We start from the raw sequence: 26,937 nt of genomic DNA, 5'->3' as shown, positions 1-26,937 counted from the left end.
ACTCAGCTTGTATTGTGCATACACAAACAAACACATTAACATCCTCTTTCAGCATATTCAGAGATGTCTGTACACACACACACACACACACACACACACACACACATCTCCCAGAGAGGGAAGTTGTGAAGAAATCTTATCCGTGCTTGATATGTGAGTGGGCTGCTGTATTTAGCAATTTCATCAAGGAAAAATGCATTCTTGTAACATTCTTGTAATATGAAAATATGGCTAAAAGTATGTGGACACCCGAATACCAATACCATATGCATTTATTGAACATTTCAATTAAAACCATGAGCATTAACAGGGAATCTGTCCTCCCTTTGCAGCTATAACAGCTTCCAATCTTCTGCGAAGGCTTTTTGTTATATGTTGGAACATGGCTGTGGGGATTTGCTCCCATTCAGATACAAGAGCATTGGTGAGGTCATGCAATGATATTGGGGGAATGGGACTGGTTGCAGTCAAGACTTTGTGCAGGCCAATCAAGTTATTTCATGCCAGACTCAGTAAATCATTTCTTTATGGACTTTGTTCGCATTGTCATTGTCAGAGGCATTGTCATACTGAAGTAGAAAAAGGCCCTCCACAAACTCTTACCACAAAGTTGGAAGCAAACAATTCATACCACTGTGTTCTGTAGCATTACAAGCTGTCTTTACTAGAATTACTGGAATACCCAAACCTGTATAAATCTTACCTAAAGGTGATATCATTCTCCAAATGATGGCAGGTTCTGGTTTGCCATTGGCCAGACACATCAAAGTGACGTTGGAGCCTTCGTTCACCACCAGATCCTTTGACAAGTTCACAATCTTTGGAGGAACTGTAACAGAAACAGCAAATTCTTGTTTAAGGCCAAGAAAATAATATGTTGATAATAAACAGTACATTTATCAAGAATAAAGACTGATAAATACTGCCATAGTAAAGAAATCAATGGTCATTGCCAAAGAGCTTTTTATTGGATCGTACATTCAACAGTAAAGACAATATAGATAGCACTTGAAAGTTGTGAAGAAAGCAAAGCAATACTCGACTTGTGTGTAAAGATTCTCAAAAGACACTCAAAACTAAATGCTTATGAATAGCAGACACATTTGATGCTTGACCAGGATATTTGAAAACTGTAAGAAGGTATTATGTTCTTTCTCTAAAATGTTATAGTTTTCTCAATGTAACTCTAAAGTTCAATGGTTTACCCTCCGTGGCATCAAACCCGCAACTTATAATGTGTTACCATTAGACTACTACCAAACTCCAAACACAAGGGAAAAGCGTTGCCAAACAGAACTGCAAAAATAATGATGTATTCAAACAGGTTTCCTGACCACTCTCTCTTTCTACCATTGGTTGAGCCAATGTTGCTGTGCAGAACAATGTTTTGAAAGTGTCACATAGCCCACTGCAACTACTTATACCGCAGATGTCTCTGTATATTGCTGGGATAGGAGAAATATCTTAGCTATTAAAAAATACACACACATATCTGGCTATTCAAACAAGTTTTCCTCACTCAGATCAGACTACAAGCTCTGTAAATTCTGCTTTTACTTTAAATTTGGCTATATGGTCACATTTCATATGTTCCTTGAACACAACAAGGCTGACTCTAGGCTAGTCAGGGCCTTTTGCTAAATTTAAGGACAAAGTAATTGGGATAAAACATGAGTTGTTTTGGCCTTCTTAGTTTTTTTTTTTTTTTTTTTTTAAGAATTTGCAAATAAATTCTAGAGAATAGCCCTATAACATTTTATTTGGGTACTATTTCTATTTGGAGCTGAAGAAATGCAAACCAGACACATTTCAAAAGGTTGATTTATTGATTGCCTTTGCACTTTAAACACAATTTAAAGAGAGTGCAGAGCAAGCCATTATAATGGCCTTTATGAGGACCGTGCAGATCTCCAAAAACTCTCCAACTCAGCAAAACTAAAGATGTTACAAATACCTTATTTAGTTACCCTAAGGGGAATAGCTGTATAGAGTCGACATCTTCCCTTCAGGAGAGGAAATAATAGCCTACTTTGAAAAGAGTGTTAAACATTTACTTAGTACTCATAGAGAACTTACATTAACCTTGTAAATGGAGATTTCCAATGTATGGTATTGCTGTTTGATTACATTTCCAATAATTTACCGTATATACAGCATAATGGATTTATAATGCCATTTTGTAATAATAAAGTTTTGATATGGCATAATGTGCTGTTTGTTTTCTAGAAATAATGTGTTTAATAAATCTAATACAATTTCAGCTAGATTAGTTCACGTTACCCAGAGTATGGGACATTTTTTCAATGTCTGTAACTCAGAATATATTCAAATATCTATCTGCTACAAATTAAAGTAGTTTGGTTATTTATGCCTAACTAAGAGATAATTATTGTTTTATACTTGAACAGTCATATCTTCAGTTGTTTTTAACATTTACCTTGAAGAAAACTTGAAGATTAACATTGATATTCAAATAAAGTTCAAGTTTGTTGGGGGATTTGAGAGGAATCAAGTTTGTTGAGCTATTGCTCTCGGCAAGGAGATGCACAGAGGATGTTACACTTACTATTTTGTGTACTGAACCATGCACCACCTCAATACCTTTACAAGTCTTTTCTCTGTAAAACTGTCCTGCAACATAAAGTTCAGTTAAGTTAAAGGTCAGTTTAGTATAATGTATCCAATCCCTGGAGAATATCCTGCACTTTTGCCTCAATGATGGCAAGCAAAATATGTTTGACTTTGCATTAATGGTGGAATAAAGTCCTTTAGAGGCCATTAACTCATTCCCTCCACTGTAAATGAAGATTCACAACAAGTTCAAGCAGACATTCTTCTATTGGAAATTAATTCAATGAATGCCTTCAGGCAGTTTACACTCTCTTCTTTTCGAGAAACCTTAAAACAACAAAACATAAGGTGGATTCTAGTAAATGGACACAAGTGTTGGAGAAGTTTGAATATCTAAAAGGGGCATTTTTATTTTGTTTTTGAAATTTTGGTAAGCTATCCCTTTAAGTTTGTAGTGTTAATATTTTGAATTACTCACTCCTCAACACTGATGAGCACACTGCTAAAATCAATTATCATCAGTAGCTCAAACGTTATGTTCTCAGTTAATGTAATAATAGGTGGCAATGATTGTATGATCAGAAAATACCAGTGTTGTTTGACACTACATTCTGCCATTGAAAAGAGATGTTATTTTGACACATGTACTCTATCAAGAGGTTTGGTTTTGCATTTCAAAGCTGAGACAACTCAGAGTTGAGCCAACAAAGAAAGGCAGTGCTGCTGTTTTATCCTGTTTTAGCCACTAAAGACAAGAGTGAGAGAGCATATCAGCCACATTACTTTGTGATTGTTTTGCCTACTTTTGGCTTAAAATACTGTAAATTAGCGAGGATATTCAACGGTAGCAAGTAACAATATTCTCTTGTTTGACAAAAAAATAAAAATAAAATAAAATCACATAGTGCATCAATTTTAACTTGTTTCATGGCAATGGAATTTAAAAGTTTAGAACATTCAATCAAATACAACTTTGAGTTTTGTGGCTTGTAGTCCATGTCTGTTAGTTTTGAGGTCATCTAAACTCACAAGCACATTATTAGGAAGACCATGGCATTAATAAAGTGCCCAACATTGTCTTCTACAGTTGTAGCCCATTCACCTCAAGGTTCGACATGTTGTGCATTCTGAGATGCTATTCTGCTCACTACAATTGTACAGAGTGTTTATCCGAGATACCACAGCCTTTCTGTCAGCTCAAATCAGTCTGGCCATTCTCCGTTGATCCATCTCATCAACAAAGCATTTCCAACTGGATGTTTTTTTTATTTTTGGCACCATTCTGAGTAAACTCTAGAGGCTGTTGTGCATGTAAATCCCAGGAGATCAGCAGTTACAGAAATACTAAAACCAGCCCATTTGGCACCAACAATCATGTCACGGTCGAAATCACCGAGATCACATTCCCATTCTGATGGTTGATGTGAACATTAACCTAATGTCCTGAATCGTATCTGCATGATTTTATGCATTACACTATTGCCACACAATTGGTTGATTAGACCAAATCACTTGCATGAATAAGTAGGTGTACCTAATAAAGTGCTTGCTGAGTGTGGTTGTGTACTCCTCAAAGCTGACAAATGAACTATTAGCAAATATAACTGCTCATTTAGTCTTTCTCTTGCAAGAAAATTGTCAAAATTATGAGTGATTTATCTAATTAAACACTCTCTAGAAAGAGATTATTTATAAATATCACCTACCACAGACTAGCAATAGCTAGTGGCAAAACATATTTTCGGTTGTACTAACATTCGTATCATCAAGTGGATGCTAAGAAAGTGACTTCAATTGATTAATTGCTTCCATCCATGAAAAAGCTGTAAAGTGTGGTTTTGTTGGTCTGTGATGAAATCTAAAGGCTATTGTCCATCTCCAAAAAAAATTAAAATAAAAAAGCTCTTCAAGTAGTCCTGCCCAAACATCCTTTTTCAACAGTAAACACGTCAACACAGGAAATAAAATACCAATAATTGAATTGGAATTTGAAGAATTTAGCATCGTTGAATTTATGTGTACAGATTTGAGGAGAAATTCATTACCTATATAATGCAAGATGGAAATAAAATACAAAAAATGCTTCAGATTTTTATCCAGCCAGCAAGAGTTATAAGCTTGAGTATCTGCAGCCTACAATGCTTAATGTTTTCAGCTCACTGTTCTAAATATGGAAAGCATAAAGTCATCTTGAAAAGGTAAAAAGAATAAAAAGCTCTTTGCTATTTTAAAGCCATACACCACACAGTTCTTGAACGACTGTTTCCGAACAAAAACAGCAGAGCAGACACTTAATATCTTTTATCGACAAACTGTAACATTCACCAATATGAAAGTTAATAAGAGGACTGTTTACAACTGCACAGTGACCCTCTGTATGACAGTCAAAGTGAGGAATGATTCCATCACTGTGTTTATGACTTGTGTCTTGGAATGATACTGCATATCTTTGTGAGCCATATTTCTGATACAGATGGCCGGAATGCAACTCAAAGCAATTTTCAAAGCCAATAAAGGGCTTACAATGACCAACTCTCCTTTTATATTACACAGACTGTCACACAATCGGTAAAGGAATGTGGCTGTTTGGGGATGTGTGTATATGTGTGTTGGTCTCACCCAGATTGGATTCTCCAGCCTCTGTATGAGGTAAAGCATGATAAATTGCATTTTAATAGGGTCGTACCATCCTCTCACTTCTGATGCTGGATTTCTGAGCTTCAAAGGGATCTTCAGTTGACAGGAGGCGCAATTGAATAGAAATAACTTGCCATATCGTAGCCTATTCCCAAGATTTGACCTTTGCCTTTCCTAGCTTTGGAAGTGGGAATCCTCAGTACGTTTTACATGGATGATCAAGTATATACACTTACTAGCAAGGTATATCATATAAATTACATAACATCATGACATAATAAGCATTATCAGGCCATGACATTAGAGCTAACATTTTTAAATTAGATAAAAAGGTAAGAATATGACAGACAAATTACATTTCATTCACACTTGTACACACACTGCAGTGTCAAAATGTAAGACATCATGGCATCATGGATGTCATGACATCAAACGGTATTGATTCTTGCATGTTTTGTGACATGCTAGGTTTGAATGTGTGCAAGCGTAAATAAAAATTGAGAGTTACATACAAGGCAAGAATTTCAGTAAATAATGACTTAAATTTCCTACACAAAGCTTATCATATGGCTTCAGAAGACTTGGAATATAGAGCCCACATTTCATGGATTATTTTATGGTACTTTTATAGTGCTCTTTAATCCTTTTTGAACCTTGACAGTTCACAGTCTATTTTCATTGTATGGAAAAGAGCAGCTTTAATGTCTACGTTGTAAGAATTTTCATTCCAAAGTGAACTGTTCCTTTAAGATTGTTCACATTTTCACATAATTAAAGCATAAACATTTAATAAATTACACTAGTCATATGGTGTAACGCCCATACCTGGCCAATGAGCCAACACCCGTGCCAGGAATCGGGATTGATTGAGAAGGATCCGCTGAAGCGAATGTATCCAATATTAACTAAACATATTCTTGCTAGCACTACTAGATCCATTTCGGTAGGTCAATTGTTCCGTTACAAGGAGGGAGGTCACAGAAGCAGGATCTAAACACAGCTTAAAGTATTTAATCAAATAAACAAAGTACAGATTAACAGGGTAAACACGGGAACAAAAGAAACATCCACGATGGGGAAAAACACAGGAACAGAGAAAACATGAACACGGGTCAAGAACAGGGTCAAAACATATATCAACTGACAAGGACAAAGCAAACAACAGGGAACTAAATACACAATGGGTAACGATGTAAATGAAACACAGGTGAGGAACAATGGGGAACAGCTGGAGGTGATCAGAGCAGGGGATTATGGGAAGCGAAGTCCAGGGGGGAACAAATGACAGAGGCAAAACACAGGGCAGACAACAATGAATCGTAACAGTTACCCCATGTGACTCTACCCTCCCTAGCAACCAAGCCAATTTGGTTGCTTAGGATACCTGGCAGGAGTCAGGACTCAGCACACCCTGGATTCCAAATCACGACTCCAGGGTTGGTAGTCAGTGTCAATACAGCTGAGCTACCAGGGCCCCCCACCAAATCTGTGGAACAATCTTTATATGGTAGCACCATTATACAAGTGTATACAAATTCAGAAAATTTTTCTAAAATGAATCAGGGGCAGTAAATAAATACCAATACAAAAAATGGAAAGCTTGATTTTTATTCAGTATATGAATACTTCTTTTTTGTGCATGTTGAAACTTGGCATTCAGAAGGGTTAATGGGCGATACACACTAAAGAGCAACTAAGTAAGTTATTCAGATACATTTCTCTCTTTGAAAGGTAAACAAGTGTAAATGTCAACATCATTATATGTCTAAAGGATTGAAGTCATGCAAAACATGAGCTTACTGATCTGTCTGCCTTTTTATTGCAATCACTATTTCTTGTCGGAGGCCTTCGTAATTATTTACTTTGTAAGCTGACTTAAAGTCTAGTCCCCATTCACACTGCCAGCGACACAGAGCAACAAAGAGACAAGTTCCATTCATTTTCAATGAGAGCAGAGTGACTTCCAGCAACATGAGCGGCAGAGACAGTTTGTGGCAAGATGTGGGTGTGGTGCTTGACGCAACAAAGTTGAGAGAAGTTTAACTTTATGCAAATGATGAATGTCATTCGGGTGCAACTACCAGTGAGAGAGGAGGCTGTGGAAATCACATCACCCATATTTTTCCTAAAAATAAACAACAAATTATTCATAAATAATATTGGATGTGTTAATAATCTTATGGTAAACAGAATTTTTTTTTTTTTTTGTAAGCTGTTTGTAAGCATGTCATTCTGCTTCTGTTCTCTATATCTCACTTTCTCAGACTTATTTATCTTATCTAGTGGAATCACTAGATGACAGCAAGCACTATAATTGTTTCTCTCTATCACATCCCATCAAAATATACAGATCTAAAATGTAGGTGGTGTTATAACACATTTTAGCCCTTACAATGTGCTTGTTCATAGACATTCTGTCTAATTTTCAGTTTATGGATGACCCTCATTGTTTCATTAAATATCTTGGCGTCTGAGTGGACTAGAAGCTCAATCGAGGTGTCATTAGAAAGCTGTCATCCTCTTTGTAACAATAAATATTTTATCATCAATAGTCAGAAATATAATTTTAAGATGATTTGTTTAGCATGCTTTTTCCTGCTAGATGGCATATTTTGCTCTGGACATCTAAGATATAACATTGTATTATTCAGCCAAGCAAGCTCACAGACAAGTAACAAATGTCTCATGTTTTAGACAACTGCATAAGGTAAAAACAGATATAATGATTTTAGATATTTGGGCTTACAGCAGCAATGAGTTATCAAGTAATAGAGTACTCATTCTGCAAAATCAAATCACTACTCGAAAATCACATTTGTCTCGGCAAATTGCGCAGTTACAATTGTGTCCACCGGCAGAGCGCATTTTAGTCAACTTCCATCACTTCTTTTTATGAAAAAAATCTAAAATGATAAAAATGTGATAGCCTATATGTAGATTCAGAGTTTATATGTGTACAGTTTATAAGCTCCGGTTGAGAAAAATTTGTTTTGCTGTTATTTTTTAAATCTTTTTTTGTTCTCCATTTTTATTAATGCACATTGTTCATTTCATGCTTTAACAATAACATAAGTGACATCAGAAGGAAGGCCCACAAGCGACTTCATAGTACAGAGACCAGTGACATCAAGCGACAATGTCTTTGGCGGTGTGAACGGAGCTAGCTAAATTAGTTAGTTAAATATTTAGTTATGCACCGGTTGTAACTTGGTACATCAGAAGGAAGGCCCACAAGCGACTTCATAGTACAGAGACTAGTGACATCAAGCGACAATGTCTTTGGCAGTGTGAACGGAGCTAGTAAAATTAGTTAGTTAAATATTTAATTGTGCACAGGTTTTAACTTGGTGCATTTAAACCACAACTAGGATCAATTATAACCTAAGCACCGCCCCTGCAACTGGTCCCTGCAACTGGCCCCAAATAAACATCATGACCCATCCCTACTTTGAATGATAATTCTGTCGAACAATGTCTTGATTTTGGATATGTCTGAAAAGCTGAACAAGGCAAATGTATTGTTTCTTCCTGGTATTTCTCATAAAATGAGCTGTTGTTATGGATTTAAGTTCATTAATATTTCACGCACTTATGCAGTCTTTCTCTTCGAGAATCAATAGTCACAAAATCAATAATTAAACTGCCCAAAATGCCAGTGAATACACATGAAACAACACTTTGTGATTCTGTTGTGTACAAACAGTGCTTGCCTTTGACTTGTTTCTGTGTAGAGTTCATGTAACAGGCCGTGCTCTGTGATCAAAATAAACATCTACATTATGAATACACAAGCATCTAATGGTTGATGCACAGCTGCAGGAACACTGTTTGCATCCAGTGAAAATGTCAGATGATTTGACATGCAAATGATGACCTCTTCAGGGGCCGATTAGCATGCAAATCTTTAATCAGGGAATGATATTTCATCTGCATGCATTCTACAACACATTTGCTCCTTTTCGTTCCTTCAAGAAAGATATTTTAACACAAACCAGCCTCCAACACCTCTCCCGATTTTTGCTTGGCTTTGGGGATATCCTGTGATTCCACGCTAAGGCAGGATCAAGCACTTCTCTGTCCATCAAGGTTTGGGAAGTAATCCCATCCTCTAGGTATTTGACAGAAACAAATGTAATACAAAAAGCAAACGGGCTGCATTATAGATCCTTAAGAAAGGGTTTAAAATATCAGCTTTAAGGCTTTTAGGAAATAGTGTTCACACATATTAGTACAAAGCAAGTGATTTTCACACTTCCCTCTTTAAGTGCATTTATTTGTCTGTTTCATCCATCACTGTTCATATGAAGTGTTTCTTCAAGAACTTTTCTAAAGATTTTGTGTTATATTTGTGATGAAATCTGTAATGTACTGTATGCCCCAATAATGCCACAAAATAGCCATTAACCATTTGCTACTTGCTAAGGGGAGGGGCATTCTCATTCAAGAGAGCATTTGATTGGAAAAACAAATTGTGCAGAGCAGTATCAGTCATCAATATTTTGAGTCAATGTTTCCAGAAGAGGGCGACCATACATTTTAAAAGTGCATATCTGCAAAAGGTTGTATTTGTCAACTTTTAGGAGTACACTAGCATATAGATAGCTTTGAAGCTAAAAGCCAAAAACTAAAAGCCACAAAACTTAAATTCTGATATATGAAATAATGGATTCATCACCTTTAACAACATTTAACTCAGATGATATTAGCAAAACAACCAGTTAAACCAGTAAAACCAGGAAATGAGCTGTGGCAGGGTGGAGGGCGGGGCCGGGTAGTGATCCTACACACCCGGTCCCGTATTAGGCTAATTATGCCTCCGTGAGGGATAAAGGTCGACTGCAGAGGATCGTGCGGGAGAGAGAGAGATCGTTAACGGACATGTCCGTCATGTGTGTGTTTATGTTGTCTATTAAGTTTATCATTAAACCATTATTTATATCTTCAAGCTGGTTCTCGCCTCCTCCTTTCCACTGATCCCTTTACATGAGCCAATAATATTGCATGACTGCAAAGGTGAGAGCAGTACATACAGATATTTTAAAATAGATGCTCAATCTGCAGCGGGCATGTTTGACGCTTCATCTGCAGAAAGACATTCAGAGTGCCCCATTGAAGCCAACAGCTGCAAGGCAACTGGAGTCTTTCCCATCATAAATGTGGATGCAACAGCAGCAGCTCAGACCAGCTTTATGAAGATTAGGAAAAGCTGACTTTGTTTCTCCTTGACCTTATTATGCATCAACAACTGCATGGAAGGAAACATGATGGTTCAACTGGTATTCTGAGAGAGACCTCTAGAGTGTAGCTATTATTGATTAGCATGAATTAGTTGTGGTGTTAACATGGTTCGCCTCCGCAAACATGATCATAGCGCTATTCCCTCCCACGCTGACACAATGTGCATGAGTACACAAATTAATGGCAGTGCAGAAAGAAACAGTAAATACAACAAACGAGTGAAACAAATGACACAGTGCCAGCTACAGACTACCATCAAAACATTTATAAATTAATATAGGGCCCCATTTCATGTACAATAACATCTACTCACCTAATAGGCTACTGTTAAGTGTAGACGAACCTCTGCTTCATTGCATCAAAAATATACGTATATATGATCATGTCGTTCAGTCTTTCACATGTTTTTTAGATTGTCCAAAGACTTTTATTCCACTGATATTTTGGCATATTTTGAAAGTTTCTCTTCACCTGTCACATTGTCCACAAGCAGGCTTGATGAAGCATAAACATGATACTGAAATCTGATTGGCTTTAATGGTTAGCTTATGAACGCAGGAGGCGGCAAATGTTATTTTGCATCCGCATTTTTGGATGCTTTTTGAATGGAACAGATGATGTTGCACCATTTGAATATCCATTTTGATTGGTCAGTTTACTAATGAGAGGAGGCATTATGCCGTCAACCTACTCTGGCATTCATAACGATTATGAATATAAACATACAGTACTTTAAAGGTGCAGTTTTTTTTGCAAATGTGTGAACGGCTTGTAACGCAACTTGCCCTTCCCAGACTTCCAAGTTTGCCTATTAAAGCCTGTAGAATGACTTTCATGTGAAGGGAGTGGGTCGGTTTTGCCAGGCAAATCCAAAGGATGTGACGTTTATGCACGCTCCCGAAAGCAGGGCATTTGATTCCTGGAGGTAACTTTGGTCAGTTTTGGGGATCAATACAGACCCTGAATTGGCGTTCTTATTGGACAGGTAAGCTTACATAACTGCAAAGCATGTGAAATATAGTGCCTTAAGGATTGATCTGTGTCATTTTAGCAAACTTGATCTTGCATGCTAACCCTGATGAATTGCAAGCTACCTTGCTTTGTAACATGCAAATAATTTCAACGATCTTCTAAAAGTCTAAAAAAGTAAAAAATAAATAAATAAATAAATAAAAGTTAAATACCCTAGTTTCTTGATTGTAGTACAACATATGATATACAAAACATGCAATAGTGCAACATAACAGTGCTGTGCAACAGTAAACTCTGTTATAGTTCGGTAGAATGTAGCTGTATGTGTGTATCAGTATGCTATGCTAGCTGATTTTTAGTTTAGTCTCAAAGTTTGTAGTAAAACAATCAAAACGGAGTAATTTTAATTATGCTACCTCATCTGTCAGCATGATGCCGGTGAATTCAGTCTCTTTGTACGGTACGTCATTGTTTTGGCTGATGCTCGCTAGCATCCCTGCTAAAGCACTCAATACAATGAACCAATTTCTGGAAAATTAGACAGTAGCATATTGGCAGCATGGTCACTGTGAAAGATTCCATGTTCCACTGGTGTATGGGACTACATTTTCACTACAGTGTGCCCAACATTTTTTTATGTCTTAGTTCCGAAAGTATTTTTCCCATTATTCATTTTTTTTTTCCACAAGGATTGAAAAAAAGAAAAGATCTTCATTAAAGTGTTTTAAGTCATGAACCAAACCAACCAGCTCAGGAGGCGAATCAAAACATTACAAACTTCAATTTGAAGCAAAAACATAGTTTAATTAAAATTCTCTTATTATTCACTTACCATGATGCTATCCCAGATGTGTATGACTGTATTTCTTCAGCAGAACACAAATGAAGGTTTTTTGAAGAACATAGAGCTCTGTCAGGTCCTTATAATGAAAGTACATGGGTAACAGCACTTTGACGGTCCAAAAGTCTGTTCTTCTACCATCTTTGACAGTCCAAAAGCTCTGATGCTGTTTGAAATTGCTGAACTCTTGTGTGACGTTCGTTCTTCTGTTGTAAATAAAAACCACTTCCAAATTGTCATCTCGCCGACATGCCTACGTCACGTGACAGCAACATGATGTGTCAACTGCTGAAAGGAAGCGTTTTTTAAAAGTTAATAACGTTATAATTATCGGTTTATTTTTTACACAAATGTATCGATTTGCTTCAGAAGACATTCATTGATCGACTGGAGTTGCATGGATTACTTTTATGCTGCCTAAATGCGACCGTGAAAGTGCTGGCACCGGTTTACTTGCATTAGAAGACCTTACAGTGCTCTATCTTCTTCTAATCTTTATTTGTGTTCTGCTGAAGAAAGGCAGTCATACACATCTAGGATGGCATCAGGATAAGTGAATAATGAAAATTGTCATTTTTGGGTGAAAAATTCGAATTATTACCGCCTGCGGGTCGACGAGGTGGTGTTATATGGCAAGCCATTTTAACACTTAAAACACTGAAGTCCCAGGATGAATAAGTTAGGAATATGTGTTATCATTTGAAAGCTTAGAATCTGAACCTTTCAGAGAACCACATCACTTTTGCATTTAGTTACATAAAATAACAAAATAAGGCCTGATAACATTTGTGCCGCATTCAATTTCATAACAAAATACCATTTATTTGAATTGTGTAATAAGATAATTAAAATTAATAATATATATATATATATATATATATATATATATATATATATATATATATATATATATATATATATATATATATATATATATATACATACACACACACACACACACACACACACACATATATACATACACACTTTTTTTCTTTTATTAAAGATTACTTGAAATTGAAACCTGTAACTTTTAAATAAAAATTTTTTTTAATTGAGAGACTCAGGGCTTGTTTCTCCATTCACCTGACCTATTCATTGCATTTTATGACTGTCCTGTCTCTGACACGCAAGTGCTAGTTTTACGGGTCACAAACAGAGGTTGCGCTACAAATATGTGACAGAATGAGTTGTAAAATTTCAATCATGGTCTACTTTTATCAGTCATATTAGTTTGTTTCCCTGACACGTAGTATATTTGATCTTGTCTAAATATAGTCAACATTTTCAGTTATAAATGACAATGCTTGGCAAATGTGAGTCTGATGAAACTAGTGTTCAATTTAATAATTTGCGAACTTTTAAAAGTGCACTTACGATATTTATGTTTCTGGCTGTGAGTGGCAGGGCACATCTGAAGATCTCTCTCACGCACACACATATTGTACAGCGTGAGTACAGAGAGAGCGGATGGGTGAGATGGGAGAGTGCGAGAGAGAATACGTGGAAACATATTGAAACAATATGCAAGGACAAATAAACATGTAAAAACTGATGATCAAATACACAGAATGTATGACAGTCCTAACCAGGTTTATAAACATGTTAGAAACAATATTAGTAACTGCATTCCACTGCAATAATTTAAATAATTGGTAATTAGAATAGTTACATTCAAAAAGTATTTTGATTACTGTAGAGATTACTTTGCATTTTATTGTCATTTGTTTCATATAATATTTAGTCCTTTCAGATGGAAAACATTTATACAAATAAATGATGCAATCCACAGTGCATTTGAACAGCAGTGAAACACTTTCTTATGATGTGTTACATTCATACGAGCAGACAGAGAAGTATGTTTGAAGTCAATTTGGAGCAGAAGATATAGAAATAAACCTTGTGAAAATAGTCAGCTTTATGCTAAGATAAAATGCTATTTCTAGCCATATAACATGCACATGTTACCAGACATGATAATAATTTATCAAGAAAATTCACATTCCCAGCTGGTTGCATTTTCAGGTCTGAAAAAGAGGACATGTCTGGGGAAAAGAGGACGTATGGTCACCCTAGTTAACAAAGACTACAGGCAAGAGTTAAGGTTTCTTTGTTTCTAGTACCTGCAGCTCATTATTAAACACCACCAGTTTGAAATACTGTGCCTTCTTAACTCTCTGACCTGTCTGGAGCCTCTAGTTACATGCAATTATTCATGTTATCATAATCCACTTGGTTAAAAGCCCCATAAACACCATTTAACCCTGAAGGCTTCAGAAATAGCAAAGGCACATACAAGCATCTCTACTTAATTATAATAACTTAAGTTTTCTGCAGTGTGGATGCCGTGATTAAGGTATTCCACTGCCTGTGGTTATTAAGGATAAGGACCTGGTAGTCAAGGATCGCCGAAGGCCTTAAGCATGTTGTTGCATTCGGAGAACGGGAACATAAGACTTAAGCAGTTGTTCAGGGATCATCGCCTAAGGGAGTCTGGTGGAGGGATAGCGGACATAACTTTACTTTTTAAACCATTAATGATCTTATCACTAGCTGTTGATGTCTGTTTTAATGAGCTAACATTGAGCCAAGGTCAGCACAGTGTGTTGGTGGTGTAAATATTGGGCCTATAGTGATAAATCCAAGGATAAGCCCTATTGAGAGTTTATTTTTATTTATTATTATACATGGAAACATGGTGATGTGATTTTAGCATTTACATATGATTTTATGTGATTTTATAGGCTATAAATTCAATAAAATATTATTGATTTTACTGACTGATAAAAATGTTTGTTGGGATGTAGGTCTTTGAAGGTTTAAAACTGTAACGTTCACCCTGCCTTGTTTCACTGTTCCCTCTTGTTTGCCATTTTTGTCACTGTTTGCATTCCTTAGTTTTCACTTTTGGCACCCTTGTAACTCCATAGTCTTGTTTTCCCTTGTGTTCACGTTCATTGTTTTCACCTGCCCTTGTTAATTTGTCATTTGCTTCTGTTAATCACCTCGTTACCTAGTTTGAGTTCTGTTTGTTCATTGGCCCCTTTGTCCTATGTTTTGTATTTATATCCTGGTTTTTGTTTCAGTCCTTGTCTATCGTTGAATGTTGTTGTGCGTAGTTTATGCTCGCTCCCATGCCTGTGTTCCCATGTTTCCAGTTCCTGTGTTTTCGTGTTTTGTTTTCATTTTGCCCATCGTGGTAGTTTTGTTTGTTCATGCTTGTTTGTTTCCTTTTTATCAATAAACCCGCATTTGGATCATCATCCCTTGTCTGACTCCGACCTCATTCATAACAGAACGATAGACCACCATGGATCCAGCGGTTCAACAAGCAAATTACCACCTGCTCTGCTTGAGGCAAGAAGACCGCCCTATAGAGGACCACATCCACGACTTCCTTAAGCTGGCGAGTATTTCGGATTTCCCGGACTACACTCTGGTGGTCTTCTTCAGGGGCAATCTGCACCCTGCACTGAAGGAGCGGCTGCCACAGGCGACGCGTGACTGGACCCTCCACGACTTCCTGGTGGCGACCCTACTGGTGTGTGACTCACCGCTCGTGGTGGACGTTGCTGAGAAGGACCCTGCCTCACCGTCCACAGTGGTGTCTCTTCAGCCACCCCCGGCGCCCCCTGTAACACCAACTCCACCTGTCAACGAGGTCACCCTCACGTCAGTCGCCTTGCATGAGCCAGCGCGGCCCTCTTCGTCTGCCCGGAGGAGGGAGAGAAGACGGGCTTCCGCCTTCCGGCCCACACCTGCCCCGGTCTTCGAGCCAGAGCCCACGCCTTCCACGGTCAGCGAGCCTGTGCCCACGCCTTCCACGGTCAGCGAGCCAGCGCCCACGCTTTCCACGGTGAGCGAGCCAGTGCCCACGCTTTCCACGGTGAGCGAGCCAGCGCCCACGCATGTCACTGTGAGCGAGCCTGCGCCTACGCATGTTACTGTGAGCGAGCCTGCACCTACGCACGTTACTGTGAGCGAGCCTGTGCCAACGCATGTCACTGTGAGCGAGCCTGTCGCCTCAGAAGTCAGTGAGCCAGTGCCTGTAGCCTCAGACGTCAGTGAGCCAGTGCCGATAGCCTCAAACGTCAATGAGCCAGTGCCTGTAGCCTCAGATATCCGTGAGCCAGCGCCTGTAGCCTCGACCGTCCCTGAGCCAGCGCCTGTAGCCTCGACCGTCCCTGAGCCAGCGCCTGTAGCCTCGACCGTCCCTGAGCCAGCGCCTTTAGCCTCGACCGTCCAAGAGCCAGTGCCAGTATCCATGACCGTCCAAGAGCCAGTGCCAGTAGCCATGTCTGTCCAAGAGCCAGCGCCAGTAGCTACGACCGTCCAAGAGCCAGCGCCAGTGGCCGTGACCGTCCAAGAGCCAGCGCCAGTGGCCGTGACCGTCCAAGAGCCAGCGCCAGTGGCCATGACCGTCCAAGAGCCAGCGCCAGGAGCCAGGACCGCCCAAGAGCCAGCACCAGTGGTCGTGCCCGTCCTAGAGCCAGCGCCTCTCAAGCCTCTCGAGCCTTCCAGGGCTCCTCCTCCCGAGTCTTCCAGGGCTCCGCCTCTCAAGTCTCTCGAGCCTCCTAGGGCTCTGCCTCTCAAGCCTCTCGAGCCTTCCAGGGCTCCGCCTCCCAAGTCTCTCAAGTCTCTCGAGTCTTCTAGGGCTCCTCCTCCCGAGCTTTCCAGAGCTCCGCCTTCCGAGTTTTCCGAGCTTTCCAGAGCTCCGCCTTCCGAGTTTTCCGAGCTTTCCAGAGCTCCGCCTTCCGAGTTTCCTGGGCTTTCCAGAGCTCCGCCTTCCGAGTTTCCCGAGCTTTCCAGAGCTCTGCCTTCCGAGCTCCCGAGCTTTCCAGAGCTCCGCCTTCCGAGTTTCCCGAGCTTTCCAGAGCTCCGCCTTCCGAGCTTCCTGAGCTTTCCAGAGCTCCGCCCTCCGAGCTTCCCAGAGCTCCAAGTCTCTCGAGCCTGCCGGGGCTCCGCCCCTTAAGCCTCTCGAGCCTTCCAGGGCTCCGCCCCTCAAGCCTCTCGGGCCTTCCAGGGCTCCGCCCCTCAAGCCTTCCAGGGCTCCACCTCTCGAGCCTTCCAGGGCTCCACCCCTCAAGCCTCTCAAGCCTTCGAGGGCTTCGCCTCTCGAGCCTTCCAGGGCTTCGCCTCTCGAGCCTTCCAGGGCTCCGCCCCTCAAGCCTCTCGAGCCTTCCAGGGCTCCGCCTCTCAAGCCCCTCGAGCCTTCCAGGGCTCCGCCCCTCAAGCCTCTCGAGCCTCCCAGGGCTCCACCCTTCAAGTCTCTTGAGCCTCCTACGGCTCCACCTACAGAGCCTCCTATGGCTCCACCTCCCGAGCCTCCTACGGCTCCACCTCCCAAGCCTCCTAGGACTCTTCTCCCCGAGCCTCCTGCGGCTCTGCCTCCAGAGCCTCCTAGGGCTCTTCTCCCCGAGTCTCCTATGGCTCCGCCTCCTGAGCCTCCTACGGCTCTGCTCCCAGAGACTCCAGAGCCTTCTAGAGATCTGCCTCTAGAGCGTCCTACGGCTCTTCTCCCCGAGCCTTCCTCAGCTCTGTCTCCTGAGCCTCCTACAGCTCCGCCTCCTGAGCCTCCAGAGCCTCCCTCAGCTCCACCTCCCTCGGCTCTGCCTCCTGGTCCTCCCGAGCCTCCCTCAGCTCCGCCTCCTGAGCCTCCAGAGCCTCCCTCAGCTCTTCCTCCTGCTCCTCCTGAGCTTTCCATGGGTCCGCCTCACTTGGCTCCGCCTCCTGGGCCTCCAGAACCTCCCACAGCTTCGTCTCCAGAGCCCCTCTCAGCTCCGCCTCCGGGACCTGTCCCTGTCCTGAGGCTGCCTCCCAGGCCTCCTGACCCTGTTCCCGTCCTGTGGCCTCCTCCCAGGCCTCCTGACCCTGTTCCCATCCTGTGGCCGCCTCCCAGGCCTCCTGACCCGGTCCCAGTACTGTGGCCTCTTCCCTGGCCCCTGACCCAGTCCCTGTCCAGTGGCCTCCTCCCAGGCTCCCTGACCCGGTCTATGTCCTTGCCAAGTGGCCAGCTCCTGGGCCATCTAAACCGGCCTCTGTCCTGTGGCCACCTCCCAGGCCCCCCGAACCGGCCCCTGCTCTACGGCCATCTCCCAGTCCACCTAAACCCGCCCCTACCCAGTGGAAGCTCCCCAGGCCACCCGACCTGGTTCCCAGCACACACCCCAGAGACTGCTTATCTGCCCTCTCGCCCTCCTTGGTCTGTCTCCGTGTCCCTTGTGCCCCCCGTGGACTTCCTGTCTGCCCCTCGTTGCCCCCCGGACTGCCTGTCTGCCCCTCGTTGCCCCCCAGACTGCCTGTCTGCCCTTTGTGCCCCTAGTCATTGGTCATTTGTTCTTCCTGTTTTTTGTTTTTGTTGATCGTCTGGTATCCAATCCTTGAGGGGGGGCTATGTAACGGTCACCCTGTCTTGTTTCACTGTTCCCTCTTGTTTGCCATTTTTGTCACTTTTTGCATTCCTTAGTTTTCACTTTTGGCACCCTTGTAACTCCATAGTTTTGTTTTCCCTCGTGTTCACTGTTCATTGTTTTCACCTGCCCTTGATAATTTGTCATTTGCTTCTGTTAATCACCTTGTTACCTAGTTTGAGTTCTGTTTGTTCATTGGCCCCTTTGTCCTATGTTTTGTATTTATATCTTGGTTTTTGTTTCAGTCCTTGTCTATCGTTGAATGTTGTTGTGCGTAGTTTATGCTCGCTCCCATGCCTGTGTTCCCGTGTTTCCAGTTCCTGTGTTTTCGTGTTTTGTTTTCATTTTGCCCATCGTGGTAGTTTTGTTTGTTCATGCCTGTTTGTTTCATTTTTATCAATAAACCCGCATTCCCTTGTCTGACTCCGACCTCATTCGTAACAAAAACTGATTGATTCAAATAATCATGTCATAGTATGCTGGGGATTTCCTTGCTTGAGCTTTGTGAGCTCAAAGGCTGAATATCTGTACAATGAACTTTACTAATGGGTTAATTACCTCACACAAACCCCATATATGTGGGATTAATCAGCTATATTCACGACATACAGTAACCATAGCATTACAAATTACATATGCACAGACAATAAAGCAAATATATAAGTGAACCTGAACTAAGTTACGTGCTGAACAGAATGTATAACTTGCTTTGTGACAAGGGTAATGGGGAGTCGGGAACAGGCAAGGATACGGCTAACAGAAACACAGACACAGCCAATTACACATACACCAACAAACAGAACATAGACAGGGGCCAGAAGGCAGAAAGAACAGGTTCAATGCAGTACTGCCCCACCCCTCCCTCCAACGTACACCTCTTGGACATCCAACAGGACTGAAAGGTTGGCCCTGGGAGTGGGCTGAGGACAAGGAGGGCAGAAAGCAGATCGAGGAGAGGGATGGGGAAAGGAATGGCCAGGCTGAGGAACAGATGACAAACCAGGGATAGTGGGTGGGGGAGACCAGGGGGGTGGTCTGGCAAGGTTGTAGATGGACCAGAAGAGCTGGGCAGACCATGGGACAAGGACCAAACCGGAGGAGAACAGCATGGACCGGAAGGCCAGGGCAGAGCCGAGCCAGAGGGGAACTTAGAGACAAGGGCATGGTCCAAGCAGCTACGGTCTGTGCAGGACAATTCTAAGACCCTGGGCAGATGGATCAGTGGCGGCCGCTGGACAGGGGTCAGACAGGTCCGTGGTGGCCACTAGATGTTGTACAGGGTCAGACGGAGCGTTGGCGGCAGGCAAAGGGTCCGACTGCACGTTGGCGACCTCGGGGTACTTGACAGAGTCCGTCAGGGTGTTAGTGGTCAATGGGGACTGGATAGGCTGGATTGTGACTGCAGGAAACTGAATGGTGGCTGCTGGGGTGGGGTCAGACTGGGTGATGGTGGCCAGTGAGAACTGGACAGGGTTAGACTGGAAATAGACAGCTGCATGGCAGGTTTCAGACTGTAAGTGGGTGGCTGGACAGTGATCAGACCAGACATGGGCGGCCGCTGAACAGGGGTCTGACTGGATGTGGGCAGCAACTGGAGAGGAGTCAGACAGGATATAGATGGTCAATGGACTGGTGTCTGACTGGAGTGGATGGCCGAACATGGGCAGACACTGGACAGGGATCGGACCGGACTGCCGCAGGTGAAGGTCAGGCTGGGCAGCAGCTGCAGCGGGCTCAGACCCCTACTGGAAAGCTGCAGCAGACTCTGATGCAGGGATCGCTCTCCTCTTCGTCCTACTCCTCCTCTTGTGAGTGGAAAGAGGGAGCCCAGCAGGGGGTGCACACACTGCAGTCTGTGTGGGTCCTAATTCCCCAGTATATTGATGGGGACACTATACTGTAAAAAAGCACTGTCTATCACATGAGACGTTAAACTGAGGTCCTGACACTCTGTGGTCATTAAAAATCCCAGGGTACTTCTCATAAACAGTAGGGGTATAACCCCTGTGTCCTGGCAAGAATCCCCCCCCATTTGCCCTCATCTCTAGTAAATAAATATAATAGTATAAATAAAATGTAATTGCAAATTTATCACGAAGGACCCACGCAAATTTTCTTTTACAGATGTCACCCTAAATCCAGTTTTTCCAAATAGTATTTCAGAGACAGAGAACTCTATTCCTGTATTTATATTTGTGATAGCAGTTGAGTTTAACACTCTTTGTCACAAGCAGGTGTTTGCAAAACCACTCCCAGTGTTCATATAATACCTGCTTGTAATGGCCATTACAAACTAATTTCTCACGATAAACTTCAAGTGCATGGCTGTGACTCTGCATGTGGAGAAGCAAATTGGATCTCTATTCAAATATGCAGTTTACACGGTAAAGACAGCAAGAGCTAAGGGCTTTCACACAATTTCCCCCTTTCGCTTTCAATCTCCCACCAGCTGCGGTTACATTCATATGACCAAATCAGGCACCCCATGCTTCTGTTTAGTGCTTTGTGTTCTGTTTGGTTATGGCTGTATTTCTGTTGGCATGCTATTGTCCAGGTATTGTGTGGAATCTGACCTCCATGCCGAATGGCCCTTCACTCTCACATTTAAGGCAGTATTTAAGGGAACTTTGTTGCCAAGTCAACAGGGCAGATGACTTGAATGTGCTAAATGCTTGGAATTTAACTGACCGATTGTGCAATACAGTGTGCTAAAGTAACATATTTGAATGCTAACTGGAAGTGTTCAATTAAATCTTGCATTTGACAATAACAATATATATTGCAATATAGTATTTGGTTTTTTTTTCTGGTAAACTAATAAAAATCGGTTAACATAATAAATAACCATGTTGTAATGCCTATTTTTGGAAAATGTTGTTGGAAAATTTTGGAAATAAATACTTTTGTGGCAGGGTGAGCAAGAGGCAGACACACTGTGTGTAGCACAATGTGTGTGGCATCAAGCCATGGAGAGGGATATAAAAATAAACATTAAATGTCCAAAAGGGGTAATAAAATGTCCAAGGGGGAATAGTGTTCATAATAAAGGGGGAATCTGGCATCCGTGAAAGGGTGGGGTAGTGTCCGTAGGTTTGCGAAGGCACAGGCTGGGTCAATAGGCCGCTCATGCTCCCCTCCAAAGTCCATGGCGCAAGGGGCGGTGGCATCACTGGCAGCCTGTCTTCACAGGCCCGTTGCAAGCATGATGGGAAGGTGGCCCGGCATCTAACCCGTCGCGGCAACGTGAACGGTTCACCCACCGCGGCTCATTAACACATTTGGGGGTCAGAGGAACGGGTCCGGCTGCACACCATCTCGTCCAGCTCTGGTCCTGGGCATGCGAGGATGCCCATGTGTGCACACGTGGAGATTTAAAGCCAGCTCCCCGAGAAGAGGTGCGCTCTGCATTTTAAAGACAGCGGTGATGAAGCATTATTCCCATCAGGTGTGCTTAATTCACCATTGACAATACGAGGATTGTTAATTATGCACCTCTTCTCGTGCTCTCGCCCAACTCCCATCGTGAGCCTGGCTGAAGGGCGGCCCTAAGAGGTGGGGCGATGATGACAAGCCAGAGGGGCGGCTAATTCCACCACACTTTATTTTTAAAAACTTCCTCTTATATAATTTCCTCTTCACACATTTTAAAATCAACCTTACAATAAAACTATATTTTTACATTATGCCACATTTCAGTCTGATATGTTGTTGACCAATATTATTATAAAATTTTCTCAAGAAGACTAAGATCTTTTCAAGGTGAGGCAACAAAGAAAATATTACATAATTTTAATTTAAAAAAAAAAGACGAAAATAAATGATTTTCTTGCAGAAAATAAATGTCAGATATATTTATAAAAAAAAAAAAAAAAAAAACATTACAGTATTAATGTAGAGCACATCTTTTGGCTTTCATAATATTCTTGCACATGCTTATTTTGAGGTGGTACAACAGATTGACAATCCTCATGCGACACAGTTTGCAGATTACATTTTCTAATTTGTTTCGGCTTTTGTGAACCTACACAACATAGCACCTGTTTTAATAACAAGCTCCTCTTCACTTTCTTGACTTTTCGAATGATCATATCAGCAATAATTAATCAAATGATGGAGAAGTATAGATGTGTGGTGTAGTCAAGCACACCTCGGCATGTTAAAAAGATCATCCAGGTGAAGCAGTCCTGGCAGAGTGTCAGATTACGTTGGACTGTTGCATCCTCCACTATAGAGAGCTCAGAATCAGCCTGCAAAATCAGAATTGCAGAGAATCAGCAACGAGTTTGTGGGCATGTTTGTACCATTACCTGATCTGCATAATTCCTTTAGTGAATCTGCCGTTAAACCAGCGTGCGCAAATTACTGGCAATATTACCGGCCGAAATTCTTTCCCCACTCAAGCCTGGTTTCAGTCTCACGTGACACGTGCTTACTGATAGATATGCTCATGCTGCGCACATGGATATTTACATATCGCAATATACACAATATAGCAAAATCTTTATTGATTGACATTTTATATCGTCGCTAAGATATATATCGTCATATCGCCCAGCCCTATGCAACGGTATACCATACCGGCAACTACGCGAAAATTACATCTCATAATGGCAGCTACTCTTGCATACCAGCAGGTACGGTACAGTGTCCTGCTCCAATGAAATGCTGCGGTCCCTGTTTTTGCGTTGCAAACTTAAACTTAATTTCTGTGACTTAATTTGATTATTGTTGTTGCGAAATCTGCTGATTAAAACTTGTCACCAAGGTAACATTATCTATTTAGTCAACATAGATGAGGTTTGGCAAAATTGTGCAAATTATCTGATCTGTGATAATTAAAATTGGCTGAACATTTAAAGTCAATCAGTAATGTTACGCATTGCATGCAAGCACACGTACAAGCACATTGATCATCCTCATGCATTTCGCCACATAAAAAAAGAAAACAAATGCCCATTTGGCCATTTCGGCCACATTACGGAATGTCCCAAATAATAAGGTACAGGTGGCAACATTAGTTGCTGCGGTGTTCTGTGTGGTTGCAAGGACATTTATTGGTGTTTGCTAAGTGGCAAAAAAAAAAAAAACCTGTTTTATTCACCAGATGAAAATCTATTGAATGGCTGATTGCTTAGAAAAGGGTAGCTCAGCAAGTAAAGAGGCTGACCACACCTAGAGTCACAAGTTGGAATCCATGACGTGCTGAGTGAATCCAGTCAGGCTTCCTAAGCAACCAAATGGCTGGTTGCTAGGGTGGGTAGAGTCAAGTTGGGTTAACCTCCTCGTGGTCGCTATAATGTGGTGTGGTGAGTTGTGCGTGGATGCTGCTTAGAAATGTATGAGCCTCCACACAAGCTAGGTCTCCGTGGTAACGCGCTCAACAAGCCACATGATTAGATGCGTGGATTGTCTGAGCAACTGAGATTCGTCCTCCACCACCTCAGCGAGTCACTTCGCCACCATAAACATACTCACACACCTATTTTAAGCAGGCTGCACAATTTGAGATATCATTCATGTCTGTAGCACAAATGGAGCAGGAGGCCAAAGCATTAGAAATAGGAATGCCAGGGTTAGCAAGCACCACTAAGAATAATTTTCAGAAGTGAGACAGATATTCCATGCAGAAATTCACCAATTTCTCCTCATTCTTTGATCTTATGTTCAGTATAATTGATGATGTCTTGAGCAGTCTTCTCCACTAATGCATGCATGAACTCATTTCTTCCTTTATGGATCAAAGACTTTCTCAAAACCATGTGTCAGTGAGGCTAATTAAGACAAACAAAGATTCAAGCACAGCATGTATACTAACACAAACTCAGGTTCTGAACCAACAGTTAGAAGTTGAGAACTGGACCTCCCTGTATCTATTGCTGGTAATTTTCTTCTTCTCAGTGATTAAGTTTTATGAGCAAAGCATGATGGGTACACATGCAATCAAAGGCTAAACTTGTAAAGTACTGTAGAATAGATGTTGTCCAATAGTGGATTTTGCCAATACCAATAAATAAAATGTTATAACTGATTAATCGACAGATTATGACAAGCACACACATTGAAGAAACACAATTCTTAAAATGATAAAATCCCAAAATCAGTTTATTGTGGATCCAAATCCCAATAATAATCAGAAAAAATAATATCTGATGCATAACATGGGACATGTAACTGTAAACAATGCCTAAATACACTGGGGACACTTATTTTGAAATGACAGACTCTTGGCCCAATTACAATACTCTATATGCTCTAAGTATTTACCAAATTAAGCTTTTTTCTTGCCTATATAATCACGAGGTGAAGAGTTTGGAATAATGTACAGATTTTGCAGTTTCAGAAGGAAATTGGTACTTTAATTCACCAAACTGGCATTCAACTGATCATAAAGTATAGTCAGGACATTAATGATGTAAAAAACAGCACTATCACTAATTGAAAAAAGTAATTTTTGATCAAATCTAGATGGGCCCCATTTCCAGCAGCCATCACTCCAATACCTTATCCTTGAGTATTCATGCTGAATTGTTAATTTGGTACTAGAAAATCACTCGCCATTATATCAAACACAGTTGAAAGCTATTTGGTTCATTAAATTAAGTTTAACATTGTCTTTGTGTTTGTATTTGAGTCGCCACAGTATGCAATAGACTGGCATGTCTTAAGGTCAATATTAGGTCAAATATGGCAACAAAAAGAAACAGCTTTCTCTAGAAACTCATCATGGTTTTGAGGAATGAAGGCTATACAATGCTTGAAATTGCCAACAAACTGAAGATGTCATACGAAGGTGTACACTACATTCTACAAAGACAAAGGACAACTGGCTCTAACAAGGACAGAAAGAGATGTGGAAGGCCAGATGTACAACTAAACAAGAGAATAAGTACATCAGCCTCTAGTCTGAGAAAAAGACATCTCACATGTCCTCAGCTGACAGCTTCATTGAATTCTACCAGCTCAACACCAGTTTCATGTACAACAGTAAAGAGAAGACTCAAGGGTGCAGGTCTTATGGGAAGAATTGCAAAGAAAAAGCCACTTTTGAAACAAGAAAAGGTTGAGTGGGCAATTAATCACAGACATTGGACAACAGATAATTGGAAGAGCGTGTTATGGATCTTAACCCCATTGAGCTTTTGTGGGATCAGCTATACTGTAACGTGCATGAGAAGTGCCCGACAAGACAGACACATCTATGGCAAGTGCTACAAGAAGCATGGGTAGAAATGCTGGGCTTCAGATTCAAAACATGAAGTAGGAGCCATTGGCTTCTAAACTGAAACATTAAGGAGCCAAATGGCTGTTTTTAGTCACCAAATCACAAAAATGCTCAATTTAGATTGCTGTTCAGAAACAAGATAGAAAGCAGAAGAAAAGGAAGACAGCTGATAACCCATTAATCAGAGGTTTAATAAACATATTTTGTTGAGAAGATCAGTTTGCATTCCCTTTTATCTCAAATGTTCACACCCCTTTCATAATTTATACAAATACAAGAGATACATTATTTTTTTATTTAGTACTGCCCTTCAGAATCTACGTTACAGATAATTACATAAAGTATAGTATGCATATGGTAGTTTGTTATCTTCTTGAGAATCAATTAATGTTTGCACCTTGTGTAATGGATGTTTACAAGTCCTTCAATTGTCCAAAAAGTGTCAAAAGCTTGATCTCATATATATATATATATATATAAAACTGTGCAGAAGTCTTAGGCGCATTATATTTTTCACATAAATATGTCTTAAAATGGTTATTTTATATATTCTGCCTTTTGTTTATCAGTATATCAATTTTAGATTTCAACATTGCCATTGCAAATAGAACTGAACTGAAGAAGAACAAGAAGTCCCACAACAGATGTTATGGCCCCCACAGAGCCCAGATCTCAACATTATTGAGTCAGTCTGGGATTACATGAAGAGACAGAAACAACTGAGACAGCCAAATAGATAGAAGAACTGTGGCAATTATCCTAGATGCTTGGAACATCCTATCTGCCAACAACCAAGAAAAACTGTGTCCAGGTGAACTTAGATGAACCAGTGCTTTATTAAAGGCAAAGGCTGTCACACCAAGTATTGATTTGGCTCTTTTTTATGTTGACTGGACTTTTTATGACGTTATTTGATAAATGAAAACTGTTTATGGCATTATTTTTGAAGTCATCCTCATTATGCACTATTTTTTACAAGTGCCTAAAACTTTTTTGTACTGCATGTATAATATAAATAATTATTATTATTTTATAAATATTGCCTT

The 26,937-nt window shown here is 41.0% G+C and overlaps 1 protein-coding gene across 5 annotated transcripts in view; it reads right to left on the bottom strand.

The window, feature by feature from the left end:
* ntm (neurotrimin) overlaps positions 1-26,937 on the bottom strand; it is a 459,449-nt gene that overhangs the window by 35,728 nt on the left and 396,784 nt on the right. For all 5 annotated transcript variants that reach the window (XM_052116028.1, XM_052116026.1, XM_052116027.1 and 2 more), the window contains one exon: positions 704-829. In XM_052116028.1, coding sequence (XP_051971988.1) covers positions 704-829 — 126 coding nt within the window. The remainder of the gene's footprint in view (positions 1-703; positions 830-26,937) is intronic.

The sequence above is a fragment of the Xyrauchen texanus genome, chromosome 43, assembly GCF_025860055.1.
Source record: "Xyrauchen texanus isolate HMW12.3.18 chromosome 43, RBS_HiC_50CHRs, whole genome shotgun sequence".
Lineage (NCBI taxonomy): Eukaryota > Metazoa > Chordata > Actinopteri > Cypriniformes > Catostomidae > Xyrauchen > Xyrauchen texanus.
The sequence above is the reverse complement of the archived record's forward strand: the minus strand, read 5'-3'. Positions and strand labels throughout refer to the sequence as shown.